This window comes from Punica granatum, chromosome 8 (assembly GCF_007655135.1).
Source record: "Punica granatum isolate Tunisia-2019 chromosome 8, ASM765513v2, whole genome shotgun sequence".
Taxonomy (NCBI): Eukaryota; Viridiplantae; Streptophyta; class Magnoliopsida; order Myrtales; family Lythraceae; genus Punica; species Punica granatum.
The window spans coordinates 18933074-18948028 of record NC_045134.1 but is presented as its reverse complement, the minus strand read 5'-3'; the positions used below and the strand labels follow the sequence as shown (position 1 = coordinate 18948028).

Here is a 14955-nt window from a genome sequence, read left to right as displayed (position 1 = left end):
TTGAGGCTATATTAAAATTAAAATATTTCACGCGTCCAAATATAATTATGTCTTTATACTGAAATTATTATTAATTTTATCTATAAACTATTAATTATGTGCATTTATTAATTTTATTTTATTTAATCCTATGTGTATATATATATTTACTCTTATGCTACTATCTATTACACTGCGGTCAACTTTATCTAAGATATAGATATTACAGGCACAACAATTCAATTAATACGATAAGATCATCAAATTAATAAACATCTCAATAATTGATACGAATTTGATAATTAATAATTAGAATGTATATATACATACGTGCAGCAATGCCAGTCGGGGATGTCGTGTACGCGATCGACCTGATAGAGGTGCTGAAGAAGAAGCACGGGATGAAAGGGTACAAAAGGATGGTGATGTATATAGCGGCATGCGAGTCCGGGAGCATTGTCAATGGGTTGCTCCCTGATGATGTGAGTGTGTACACGACCACCGCGTCGAAGCCTGACGAGCTTAGCTGGGCTTGTTATTGCCCAGGCGAGGATGATAGTGATGATGATGACCAATCTCATCAATCTGCTCCCCCCGGCTCCCCTGACTATTACGCCACTTGCTTGGGTGACTTTTACAGCGTCGCTTGGCTCGAGGACAGGTACATCTTTATATAATATATATACATACATATATACATACATATGGAGATATTATTATTGATCATGCACTGATCTGTATGTATATATACATATGGGCAGCGATGTGCACGACCCACGCAAGGAGACTTTGAGGCAACAGTATGAGAGGGTACGTACTATATATTGATATCATTCTACATATACTCATTAAATGATGATCAAAATATATTAATTATCTCCTATGTTATAATATAATAATTATATATATGTGTGTGTGTTTGTATGGGGCACTACAGGTGAAGAAGAGGACAAATACATCGCATGTCATGCAATACGGTGATATAAGTCTCAACAATCTATTTCGGTCACTATTCATGGGTCCAAACTATCCGGATCATAATCTCAGCGCGTCCACTCAGACGAAGCCCTACTCTTCTTCATCCGGAGGACTGGTCATCGACCAACGAGATGCCAAACTCGCTTACCTCAGGAACAAGGTTTATAATTTAACCACGTACGACAAATATATATATATATATATATATATATATATAATCATGCTTACGTTAGTTAAAAAATTCTATGATCAAGCTAACCGATCACTGGTCGGTTTATATATATAAACGTTAGTTATTATATGATAATTTTCCAGGTTCAAAAAGTGCCGGATGGCTCTCTGGAGCAGTTGGAAGCAGAAAAGAGGCTGCGGGATGAATTGCTCTACCGGGAGGAAGTGGATCGCAAGATAGGCAAGATTGCAAAGCTATTGCTCAGTGAAAAGGATGTAGCAGCTGGACTGTCAAGCGTCGTCCTACCTGAACGTGAGGGGGAGCCTCTCGTCGATGATTGGGAGTGCTTCAAGTCGATGGTAAGTCAGTAATTTATATATTAAGAGATGATTAACATATGTTACAAGAATTATTTGCTTACGTGTATATACTATATTCTGAGAAATCATGAGGCGATATTCACACTACAGCCAGCCATCTAGTTAATTAATATGGTTGTATGTATTTATGTATGTATAGCTAATTCATACGCATTCATGCATGCCTGCAGTTGAGGACCTACGAAGAGCGTTGTGGAGCGTTGACTCATTACGGGAGGAAGTACAGTCGAGTGATGGCCAACATGTGCAATGCAGGAATAAACCAAGATCAATTAACATGGGCCTCGACTAAAGCTTGTTCCTAGCTAGCTCTAAAAATGGAAGAGATGCATATGGATCGAGTTAGCTCAAACTGCTGTATCTCTATTGAATATATTGTCTTGCATATGCATATTCCTCAAAATTATTTAGCCAGCCAAGGGATTCTCAATGAGAAAAAAAAGTTTAATTCACTTATGTTGTCCAATTGAAATTATGGCCGGCAATAAATGCATCTATGGCTGAATTTTCTGCTTATAGTCACCAATTATCATATCAGATACACCTATTCTCCACTATATATATTCAGTGCCTGAACAGAGTAAATTAGAAACCACTAGGCCAGGCACTCACTGCCCCACTCGGAGTCGGGCGTGTCAATGCTGGTGGTAATTAAAGATGATGGGAGAAGGAACTTGTAGATATTCCTTAAGCCACTGGAGTGGGACCTCTAGCTAACCACCGGTCTGGCCTTTGTATTCACTGGCTGCATTGTCTGGGTCCTTGAATGCCACAACAACGAAACGTCAAGGGCTCCTGGAGTGACCGACTCAGCCTCAGCCTCTGGTTTTCCTTCTCAACTATCGTTTTTGCCAAGAGCACATGCATGATGTTCTCTCGCTCTCCTTTCATGATATCGTATGAAAACCTAGCTAGGTATGCATATAAGTTGCACAAATCACATAAAGTGTATCTGTGATCGATGTTATACGTATTAACAAGAGAGAGTGTACGAAACAAGTGGACAAGATTGGTGTTGATCATAGGGGTGTTCGTCGTGCTGATCATAACACAGAGTTACACAGAAAGCTTGGCATCATTCTTGACCATACAGCAACTCCAGCCCAAGTTCATGGATGCGCAAGTACCCTTGTGAGGAACCGTTACTATGTGGGGTACCGAAAGAACTCGTTCATTAGGGAGCTTCTGAGATGGGAGATGAAAGGCTGATTCCTTACAGTTCCATAGAGGAGTTCCAAGATGCGCTAACAAAGGGAACTGGAAATGGAGGGGTCGATGCGATCTTCAATGAGATCCCCTACCTCAAGCTATACCTCGCCAAGTACTGTAACATGTACACTGTGGTTGGACCGACCTATAAGACCGATGGGTTTGGTTTCTGTTGGGACCACACAAAATCCACGTGTAAGTTGCTGATGAAGAATCTGCAATCGTTGATCTAGTCACGAGCCACGAACACCTGCACCAAGGGGAACTCGGGGGTGGTGTCCCGATTTCCCTTTCAGATGCTCAAGGTAGATTTAGTCTTATATGCGAGGGAAAAAGTGCAAGTAGTCGATTAGCCCTCAAAGTATGCAACAAGTATGTATTTATAAGGAGTTTAGAAATAAATTACGTCACCACCATGGATAGATACCGTTGGGCTTGCTTAGATTTGGAGATCTTAGCCCGCGTCGCACACTAACGGATTGGGCTTCGCTTTACTCATCAAGCCCTATGGGACTTACCGAGTCGGGTACCCAAAATCCAGTCCCCAACATTGCCCCCCTATTCGGGCACGTGCAACTCGCGTGGTCAAGGAAGTTACTAACACATGTCGTCCCATGGCTCGAAGCATGCCCCACGAGAAGCATACTTCAGGCATTTTGAAGCCGTTGGATTTGACTTAATCCAACGGTTAATATGAGCTCAATCCGCATCAATCCTCTCCATGCCCCCCTTGCCGTCAAATCAAGATCGTATAACGGACCCCTAGCCTTTGGATCTGGCGTTGTTTCATCTTCGCTGCGTGTTAGAGGAAATGATGGCAGAAAGCTATCACATCCCGTGACCTTTGGTATTCTAATGGGATTCCAGCATCTATAAAAGGGCATCATTAGAGAGATTTCTCTCATTCTCATCTCCTTTGCTCTTAAACTCTGCCCATTTTCCGTCTCTCTCTCTCAGTGTCTTCAGATTATCTCCTCCAACCACCATTTTAATGTTAGTGCAATGGCTTCACAAAAAAACAACGATAGGGCCACTCAGGTAATAGGGTTAGACCTTCCACAAGTAGATCAAGCGAGGATCGTGAGGTTTTCACTTGGAGTCAGATTACCATCGATGAATTTTAGGAGGCAATGAAGCCAGGCCACCTCACTAATGAGGAGAACCCTCATTTCCCATACCCAAACCATAGGCCGAATAACCCTAAGAATTGGCAGATGCCCATGTGTCCTACGTTAATCGAGGCAAGGCTTCACTGGCCTCTTCACAAGGACATTGAGGAGCTGTGCAAGCAGTCCACGATAGCGCCTTCGCAGCCGCTTCACTAATGAGGAGATTCGCAGCGGCTTCACTGATGAGAAGAATCCTTATTTCACGCACCCAAACCACAGGGCAAATAACCCTAAGAATGGGCAAATGCCCATGTGCCCTGCATTAATCGAGACAGGGCTTCACTGGCCCCTTCACAAGGACATTGAAAAGCTATGCAAGCGGTTCACGATAGTGCCTTCGTAGCTGCTCCTAAATTCATGGACATTGTGGTTCACGTTTCGCATGTGATGCAAGCGTCATAGTGTTATTTATTGCCTCAATGCCTTCCTCCACTTTTACCGTCTCAAAGAAGACCCTTGTGGGCTAACCCACGAGTACTTCTTCACGCCCTTTATAGCAAAACAAAGATCCTCTACGACTACCCTAGTACCAAGTCAGAATAGGGGAAGAAGTGGTTTTTCATAAGCCAAGCGAAGCCTTGGAACACTGAGCAACAATCAGTTTAGCGCGAAGCTACCCTCGATTCTAACCCAAAGCTCACGACTGAAGAATGATGCACTATGGAGACCTAGAAAGAGATGGTTTAGCCAAATGAGGGAGGTCCCATTAAGCCTACTTCCATTCGGCATACCCTAAGCGAGGATGGCCTCGAAGACGCGTTGTTGATTCCTAACAAACCGATTCAGATTAATTAGGTATATAATAATTGTTGTCTTTTTCCTTTGATTGATATGTCGCTTGTCAAACATCGCCCACTAACTGCAACCTTTACAGGCTCGGTGTCACTTGCTCCTGCTCGCCTCGAATCATCCACGGGATCAACATTCCGGCGTGATTTGACGCGTCCATAACTGTTCTCCCAACTTCCACAGTTCACCTGTTAAAAAGTCCTCGCGCCAACGCGAGGAATTCGAGTCTTCCGCCGCAGGACAGAGGAAGAAGAAAGCGAGGGTAGGGGCCACATCTACTGACCAAGTCGAGGATGTCTCGGAGGATTCAGATCCTCCGTTAGAGGGCTGAAAGACAAGCTCCATCTCACGGGGTGCGGCGGCTGTTGCTACGGAGCAACAACGCGAAGAGGTACCCCGTCCTCACAGCCTATTCATGCCTCCACCTTATTGAACGGTGATGGAGGACTCTTTGGTCGAGGATTTTGGAGTTCCCTCGCTACCGTTGAAATATATCTATCCCCCATAGGATAAGCAGCAAACGAGGGACTTCACAGAGGTGTCTCGCACGGAGGTAGTTGATACTCTCTTGAGGGAGGAGATGCGTGTAAGTATTCCTCTTTGGTCCTTAATTAGATGTCCATACTTGATCTTTAACTAACACTAGACGCCTCATGTGTGCAGGCCCTCCATGGTCGCTACGAGGGCATGAACGGCCTACCTCGCAACATGGCCAAGATCAAAAAGGCCAACGAGAATAAAGATCGCCTAGTGAAGGAGGCAGAGTCCTCTCACAAGGCTACTGAGGTAGAGTTTGGCCATCAAAGAGATCGAGTGGTGGCCCTGGCATGACAATGACACATCAATGAAAATTAATAAAAATAACATGGAAAATTTTAGAAACAGAAAATTAAAAACTCTTGTGGTTGGGTTGGTTTCTTTGCTGGGATGGAGGGCCCCGCCGACACGGCCCCTACCCCCAAAATTGGAATCTTTTAATGTTGGGACGGTATCTCCCAATGTTAGAGCTGGGGCAGGGGCGACCTGAGGAAGTTGTTGGCCTAAAGCCAAATTTTAATAAGAGGCCTTGATTAATTTTTATTTGATAAAATTAATATTAATATTTTATTTTGGAGCTTGTTCCCTCCAATTTTTAGATGTAAAATTACTAGTTAAATTTTTAAAATCAATTTCTTATGTTATTTTTTAATGTATTGTTACTTAAATGATTCTTAACAAAACATTAGTCTGAGAAATTTTAACTACCCGCTAGCCTGGTCTAAGGCCAAGGATGATGATGATGATGATACACGTTTCTGGTTAGAAAGGCAACAGCTTTTTCGAGTTTCAACGGAGTAATCACTCAAGAACGTGGAAGACAAGCTCATCAGCATAGAACAAACAAAAGGAGAAGTGGCCTCTCCATCGTGACAATCAACAAGCTCGCACTCAATGGTTCGAATTGATCAATAGCCACGGTAGTCCCCTCATTTATTCCAATCAATCTCCCAATTTAAACCAATCTGGCCACAGTGACGCTCATCAACAATAGCCTTGCCAGCTAGTCACAGGGATTCTCCTGGTGCAAGCGGCCCTTGCTATCTCCTGCTCTAATTGTGCCTCCGATGACGAGGGTTTGACTTGTGAATAGGTGATGATAAAGGGAGGACAGGAAGTTAAAGATATTTAAAGGCAAGACATGGAAAAGGTGTATGGAACATCTCTGCCTCTATACACCAAAGTAAAGACAACGATGCATAGAAGCCAACTCAATGGCGCAGCAACCTTGTCTCACGCCGGTTTCATTCATGCCATCCGAGACCTGTCAAGCCATCAATCCTTCTGCCTTCTCCTGCGCCAAAAGAATCGAGATTCTCAATCTCATTTTCATCTATGAGATGTTACTATTTTCCCATGAATCTATTACATCCTCTCTTTGAAGTACACTGGTCACTGGCCGTAACAAAATGCTTGTTCAGAGGTGATATTATTGGCCTCCCATGATGCCAGCCGCTGCCATAAGCAGTAAACAAGACCAATCGACAACAAGAGGGTCTCGCATCATATGCGACCAAGCAGTAGTATCCTGAATTCTTACAGAGAATGCATAAGGATCCTTCAGCATGTGAAAAGGGGAGATATCTTCTTTCTCTACTTTTGAATCATTATATCAATAGCTTCCACATTTTCCTGTTTGCAATATATACATATATGTGTGTGTCTACGTGCATATAAGAAGGTACTTGTTGCCTACGGGGAGTTGAGGAAAAAGGGAAAGTAGATCCCTTCAATTTTACATGCATAAGGGTGTTTAGTGTTTATGCACTGATAAACTACTGAATGAGAAGCTCCAAAAGCTTGATTTGATTATACTCTGGTAATGTACATATATCTGAGTACAAGGAAGGAAAAAAAAAAGGAAAGATTTCTAAGATATCTAATTGCCTATTATACATTAAACTAATAAGGCTAGCTAAGATTATATGATACAAAATAGTTCCGCTAATCTCTGCAACATATCCCATAATATATCCCGTAATTCTCCCCCTCAAGTTGGAGTATGAGGATCTCGAATGCCTAACTTGCCCAAGACAAAGTGGAATCGATCTCGTCCTAAAGCTTTCGTAAAAATATCTGCAATGTGCAGTCTTGTCGAAATGTGTGAAGTTTTGGTCACGCAAGACCGAATATGTTCACGAACAAAGTGGCAATCTATTTTTATATGCTTCTTTCGCTCGTGAAACATTAGGTTAGCTGCGATATGTAAAGAAGCCTGATTATCACAAAATAATCAAGTAGGCGCAGTATAATTGATCCTAAGAGAATTAATTAAGCTCCGGAGCCATAAGACTTCACTAACTGCCCTGCCATAGCTCGATACTTCGCTTTAGCCGAAGAGCGAGACACCGTCGATTGCTTCTTTGTCTTCCAAGAGATGGGACACCCTCTTAATATTACAAAATATCCCGTGATTGAACGATGTGTCATGGGACAACTGGCCCAGTCCAAGTCACAATATACTTCGAATTCCAATGAGTTCGGCCGTAGAAAAATTCATTGTCCTGGTGATTGTTTCAAATAATGAAGCACCCACATCGCAGCATCCCAATGACCTTGACGTGGGTCCTACATGAACTGAGATAAGATATGCACCAGGTAACAAAGTTCCGATCATGTAATTTTTAGATAAATCAAATGACCAACTAGTCGCCTATACCTGCTAGGTCATTAAGAGGAGCCCCTGATTCTGCTGTCAACCAATGATGTTGCTCCATCAGAAATAGAGATGGTCGCGCACCAAGCATCCCGCATTCCGTAAGCATGTCAAGTACATACTTCCTCTGATTAAGGAATGACCTGGACTCCATTCTGGTCACCTCAATCCCAAGGAAATATCGTACTGGTCCCAGATCTTTGATGCGAAAACATTGATCTAGATATCGCTTGAAACATGTGGATTGCTCATGATTATTGCCAACCGCGAGAATATCATCAACATATACTAAGGCCGCAAGGAAAACGTTGTCACGATTAAATATGAAGAGTGAATGATCCACTCTAGACTGTCGAAACCCATAGTGTAGTATGGATTCTGCAAGTTTGGCATACCAGTTTCGTGAAGCTTGCATCAACCCGTAAAGTGACTTCCTGATACGACAAACCACTCCCAGTTTTTTAGAAGAATAACCAGGTAGTAGGCACATGTAAACTTCATCCTCAAGATCTCCGTGCAAAAATACATTATTGACGTCCATTTGATGTATCTCTCATCCCTTTGTCACAACCATAGCAAGAAGATGTCTTACCGTGACTAATTTAGCTACCGATGCGAATTTCTCATTAAAGTCCACTCCCTCAACCCGAGTGAATCTCTTCGCAACAAGTCGCGCCTTGTAAATCTTTATGCTCCCATCTATTCAACGTTTAATCTTGTACACCCACTTGCAATCAATTGGTCATTTTCCCGGAGGCATATGCTCAATGGTCCACATCCCATTGGATTCTAGTGCTTTAATCTCTTCCGCCATAGCTTGCCTCCATCGTGAATTGGTTGCTACATCTTGATAAGATGAAGGCTCCATCTCCGAATCCAAAGCACTTACATACACAAGATATTTGTCAGATGCACCAGAATCGGACAAATATCGCTCAATAGAATGACCCGTACCTAAGGATTTCAATGAAGCAGATGAGCTGGAGGGTGTGTAAAGCGGTGTGAATATGGACTTCAAAATCTTTCAAATACTTCCGTGCAAACTTATGTCAATCAAAACGTCGTAACACTGGTTCAGTACTCTCCATTTCAATATGAGATGTGTCAAGCTCATCCATGTTGATATGATCCAGCTAGAGGACCCTTCACACGGGCATGTGGAAGCATTCTAGGATGACGGGGCATGGCATGAAGTCGAGCATTGGGACATGCACGTGCTAGCTGGACTAAGAAAAAGAGCACGAGCCAAGCGAATCGAACTAGCCATGCAAAGGATGTTATTGCATGTCCATGGAGGAGTAGTCAAGCTCTTGGGTGGGCAGCATGTGGAACAAGAAGCCACGACCGTTCATATCTTAGAAATTTATTTAGAAGATGATCCCAGTTCAAAAGGCTGAATTTAGTTATTTTTCAATAACTTGGGCCTATTTCATTTTTAGGCTCATTACATTTAGGATTTATTTTAGCCCAGTTCATTAGCCCAATTAGGTTATCAGCTTCTCTCTATAAATAGGCATGTGGCCTCCCTAGAGAAAACAGATCAGTTTTCATTCAACTTTGTGAGAGAGGTTTTCTCTGAGCTGTTTTGCAGCAACTTTGACGATATTGCAAGTGTGATGACTTGTGATTCCCGACATTTATAATATTGGTTTCTAGCTCCTTATAGCTAGCGGGTCAATATTTCATATTATAATATTGGTTTCTGGCTCTTTATATTCAGCGGGTCAATATTCTCTATCCTTGAAACCTTCATTGGACAATCCCGAGTTTGATCTCATTCTATTGTTGTTGGGTCTCGTGGTAGATTCGTCGAGGTTCGCATCACATGTCCATTGTATCCTATTCATCAAGAAAATCCTCTCTCAGTTCATTGTTAAATTCTGCGTGGTTCAGCCCACTGCCCATTTCCTTCTGACTACCAACCAAGTTGCCAAATCTCAACTCCCCCTGACTACTTGCTCGATAAATAGGCCTCTCAGTATCAAAAAATTGAATGTGACCGGTTTCCCTCTTGCCCGAATCATCCATCTAGTCAGAGAATGGAAACTCCATCTCGCAAAACCGTACATCTTGAGTCACAAATATTTCATTTTTCTCGAGATCGTAAACTCTCCAAGCCTTTTTACCGTATGGATAACTGACAAATATACATCGACATGATCAAGGCTTGAATTAGTCTTTATCCCTCGGCCTATCATGAGCATAGCATAAGCACCCAAACACCCTCAAATTTGAATAATTCGGCGGCCTGTCAAACAATACTTCATATGGACTTTTACCTCCCAAAAACGATGTGGGAGTTATGTTAATCAGATGGGTCGTTGTGGTAACACATTCTCACCAAAATTCAGTTGGAAGCCCTGCTTGAAACATTAAAGTCCACGCGACATTTAATATGTGCCTGTGCTTCCGCTCGACACGTCCATTTTGTTGAGGCGTGTCTATGCAAGACACTTGGTGAGTGATTCCTTCGGTGGAAAAATAATTCTATAAATCCCGATAAATAAAGTCCTTCCCATTGTCACTTCGCACTATTTTCACAGTGCGATTAAACTGAGGAATGCGATTAAACTGACTCCTCACCAATTTGCAAAAGTTTGTGAGATGGCAATGTGTCTTCGATTTTTCCCGCATCAAATATAACCATATGGCTCGACTATAATCATCAACAATTGTCAAAAAATAACGAGCCCTAGAAATAGACTTCACCTTATAAGGCACCCACAAATCACAGTGAATCAATTGAAATGGATGCAAATATCACACTCTTTATTCATAGCTACATTTGATTCCAAACCAATACCATTGAATTTAATTCGTCGTGATGGATGTCCGAGTCGCATGTACCACAAATCATCTGTCTCGGCGTTGATGACTCTATTAGCCTGCTCTCGAATAGCCACACGTCGAAGATAATACACACTTCCTTGGACTCACCCACTCCAATTGTCTTCCTCGTGGTGCAGTTATGTATCAAGCAAAAATCCACGTAAAATATTACACAACAATCCAAGTCCTTAGATAATTGGGATGCAGAGATAAGATTGCAATTGAACTCCGAGACTAATAAAACATATGAGAGAATAAGAGCTATCCACTTTTGCAAGCGTCAAAAGCTCCCCCATTCGGTGTATGGATCTTCGGCTTCTTGGCAAGCACTTGCGTCTCAACAAGAAAATCCGTACGTCCAATCATATGCCCAGAGGCTCCACTATCAATTATCCAATCCTGCCCAAGATTTACCGAAATAAAATTTTTACCTATATTAGGAGGCACGTTATCATCATCTAGACTGAGGAAATCAAGCAATTTCGGAAATGCCGACTCCGAAAGGCTAGATAGCATGTTCAGCCCGCTGCTGGGCTGTCCTATTTGGGCTTGATGGGCCTGTAAGCAGCCAAGCCTATTTTGGCCATTACTGGGTTGTCCTAGTCGGGCCTGATGGGCCTGCAACCCATTAAACTGACTCGAATTCTGGCCCAATCCACGTTGCCTTCCTGTCATCCTTGTTCCTCCTCCTCTTCTTCCCAAAAGCAAATGCTGCCCTCTTTCATTCACTGGCTTCGATTCCAAATTCGCCGGATACCCGTGAAGTAACCAACACGAGCTTTTGATGTGACCCACACGACCACAATGAAAACAAGTTTTGCTCGTTACTCCTTAACCCCTTTCGCCTCCCTATCCACCATGAGCTTGGCCGCCATTGTTCCCTTGTTTCTCCTGCTTGAGCCCCGACAGTTTGCTCAAGAACACTGCTCCATCTGGTGCAGTGTTTTCATGAGATAGAGCCACAATATTATGCCTTTCCTCGTGTAAAATCATGGCATAGACCTTGTTCAGTGGATGAGCCGACTCGTGACTGAGGATGTTGGACCTTACTGTCCCGAATTCGAACCTAGACCCATCAGAAATTAGTGGGCCTTCTCCCTTTCTCTTTGTGTTGCGTACAATTTGGCTTCGGAACATGTGCATGTCGGTATCTCCAAGTAATTATCCAATTCGTCCCAAAGTGTCTTGAGCCGTGAGTAGTATTTTGTCACGGACATCCCTTATTGCTTCAAACTACCGATTTTCGCCTTCAGTTAATAAATTCTTGTTTCGTTTCCCCTGCGAATTTTTTTTCCGCAGTTCTTCCCATAGCGTCTGAGCCATCGTTGCATAGGCCACATTGGATTGAAACTTCGGGTCCAGTGTATTGAATATCCAGGAAATCACCAAGGCGTTGCGCATATCCCATCGTGCCCGGTTTGGATCATCCTCTGGTGGCTTTGGCACCATACCATCAACCATTCCAACTTTATTCTTTGTTGTCAATGCAGTCAGCATAGCTCTCTACTAGGTAAGATAATTCGATCCATTCAGCTTGTAATTGATCAAACTCGCACCAGTGTAATCTGATGGGTTGACAATATAAACCGACAACGAATCAACTTCAACTCCCTCAATAACCTTTCCTGATGTTTCTTCACCCTTCCCCATTCTTGTTGTCTTTCATGAGTAACCAAAACAACCCTAGAGCAAATTAGGTGATATGGTTCCAGTTTGCTTTGATACCATGATAAACTATTGAATGAGAAGCTCCAAAGCTTGATTTGATTATACTCTGGTAATGTACATATATCTCAATACAAAGAAGAAAAGAAAGGAAAGATTTCTAAGATAGCTAATTGCCTATTATACATGAAACTAAGAAGGCTAGCTAAGATTATATGATACAAAATAGTTCCGCTAATCTCGGCAACATATCCCGTAATATGCACACATATATATTATATCATATTTTGTAGATCAAGGGCATAAATTGTAGTAAATATTCCATGTAGATATAATACGCTGTGGGTTAAACCAACCTTGTTAGATGCTCATTGCTTATAATTATGTACAGTTATTAAGCTTTATTCATGCATGCATTATGAAAGTTATACTCACATTTGTAGCGTAGAATATTTTATCAAATTCTAGCAAGTTTGGTGAATCTCGCAGATCAATGAAAAGCAAGTCGCATGGCGACAAGCCGTGCCACAAACCTGTCGTGGAGAAACAAGACTTCCAAAAGGGAAGCAATTGCGACAAACAAGTTGTGAAAAACAAGATTGCGCAGGAGAGCAACCCCGAGCAAGCGATCTAACGCGTAGACCTCGCAAAGCAAAAATGCTTAAGACCTCTCATTGGAGGCGACCTCAATCAAAGACCTCCCATTGGATGAGACCTCAATCATAGGCCTCCCATTGGAAGTATAGCAAAGATTTCCCATTGGAGGCGACCTCAATCAATGACCTCCCATTGGGGGCGATATCAATAAAGCAACCTCCCATTTAAGTCAAAATAAAGACCTCCCATTGGAGGTGAGCTCAATCAAGCGACCTCCCATTCGTGGCATAACAAAGACCTCCCATGGGAGGCGATAAAAAAAATAAAAAAGAAAGAAGAAGAAAAGACTTTCCAGTGGAGGTAGAGCCGAATCTCCTAGTGAAGGCAAAGAAAGCAAAGACCTCACAAAAGAGGTGATCACGATCAAGCCAAGACAGTATTAAGCGATCTCGCACAAAACTTAAGACCTCCCACCGGAGGCGATCACGATTGAGTGAGGACGATAGAATCGATATCACAAACAAAACAAGCCCTCCCACTCTAGGCGATCTCCCTATTAGAGACACAGCGAAACAAGACTTCTCATTGGAGGCAATTACAATTAAGCGATCTCCCATAGGAGACCACCAAAACAAGACCTTCCCGCCGGAGACGATCTTAATTAAATGATCTCACATTGCATTCAATTTAACAGAATGCTCTCTCACCAGAGGCGATACTTGTTATCCTGCGGTCTCTCCATTCAAGGCACTTCAAGAATAAAAGTCCCCTTATCGGAGGCGATCTCTGAATAACAAAAGACTTCTCATAAAGGTTAATGGCTAAAACTTAGCACTGGAAAAACTCTCATTAGAGGTAATATTTAAAATTAAATAATCACAGATCTCTCATTAAAGGCAAGCTCTAAAGCCAAATAATCAAGGACCCCTCATCAGAGGTAACCTTTAAAACTAAATCATTGAGGAATCCTTATCAGAGGCAACCTTTAAAATTGAATCATTTAGAAAACATCATCCGAGGCAATATCCAAAACTTGCAATCCTCTATTCGAGGCAACATCAAGAAATTAATAATTTATTAAAACCCCTTAAAGCCGATGGCCTCTCCGGCAACTGCCGTAAGAAAGAACACGAAAATATCTCCCCATATTTAATGATCTAGAGAGCTCAATTGCCGGCAGAACATTTGAGTATCCCTGCGACAATTGTATATAAGGATGGGACAAAATTTAGAGTAAGCACTCATTAGTCCCGTGCTTCCTCTGAAAACACGACTGGGGGCAAATGATATGGACCTTAAAAGGGGGGCCCATAAACGAAAGCCTATAATATATGATCCCATGGCCCAAAGCCCACAATAACAACTAAGGGAACCGAGCGGGAACAGTTAAGGAGATGAAGAATTTCAAATTAATCAACGGTCAAAAGGGAAGATTATATAAGGATGACCAGCAAACACTTGAGAAGGGAATCAGACAGTTCACAGTCCCCGTCATTGAATCGATTTCACGTTGTCTCCTGAAATTCGAACCTGTCCCCTGCTCAAATTGAGGCCTAATTGTGCTCTAACTCTCATCTAACTTAAAATCCAAGTAGAGAATAACCAATTCTAAGAGACAGGTCTCGATAATGGTGATGATGTGGAATTTATAGTTAGTGTTGAGATATGTCTTGTATTCAGTGGAGAACCCAAAAACCCAAAAACCGGAAGCGACAACGAAATTGGACGAAAAAATGAACGGGCAAGATCTCAGATTCTGCTATATTTTTCATTTTGTAGGGCTGTCATAGTATTTCTTAGATGTTTAAAGGGGAAAAATTGTCTCTATGAGATATTAAAGATAATTCTAGAATATCTATAGTATATTTCAAAGGGGAAAATATTCTAGGATTATATTAGGATATCTTTGAGATGTTGGGAAGGTATTGTATCTATTTAAAAAGAAGAGTTTGTTGTACTAAGACAACACGTTGTGTGAGAATCACGGGTGATTTT

The 14955-nt window shown here is 42.1% G+C and overlaps 1 protein-coding gene across 1 annotated transcript; it reads left to right on the top strand.

Annotated features, from left to right (window-relative positions):
- The first annotated feature begins 317 nt into the window (after nt 1-317).
- Nucleotides 318-1814, top strand: LOC116188801 (vacuolar-processing enzyme-like). The gene is made up of 4 exons (XM_031518272.1): nt 318-640; nt 741-789; nt 1273-1488; nt 1680-1814. The coding sequence occupies exons 1-4, from the start codon at nt 318-320 to the stop codon at nt 1812-1814; spliced, it is 723 nt and encodes a 240-aa protein (XP_031374132.1).
- Nucleotides 1815-14955: the final 13141 nt, after the last annotated feature.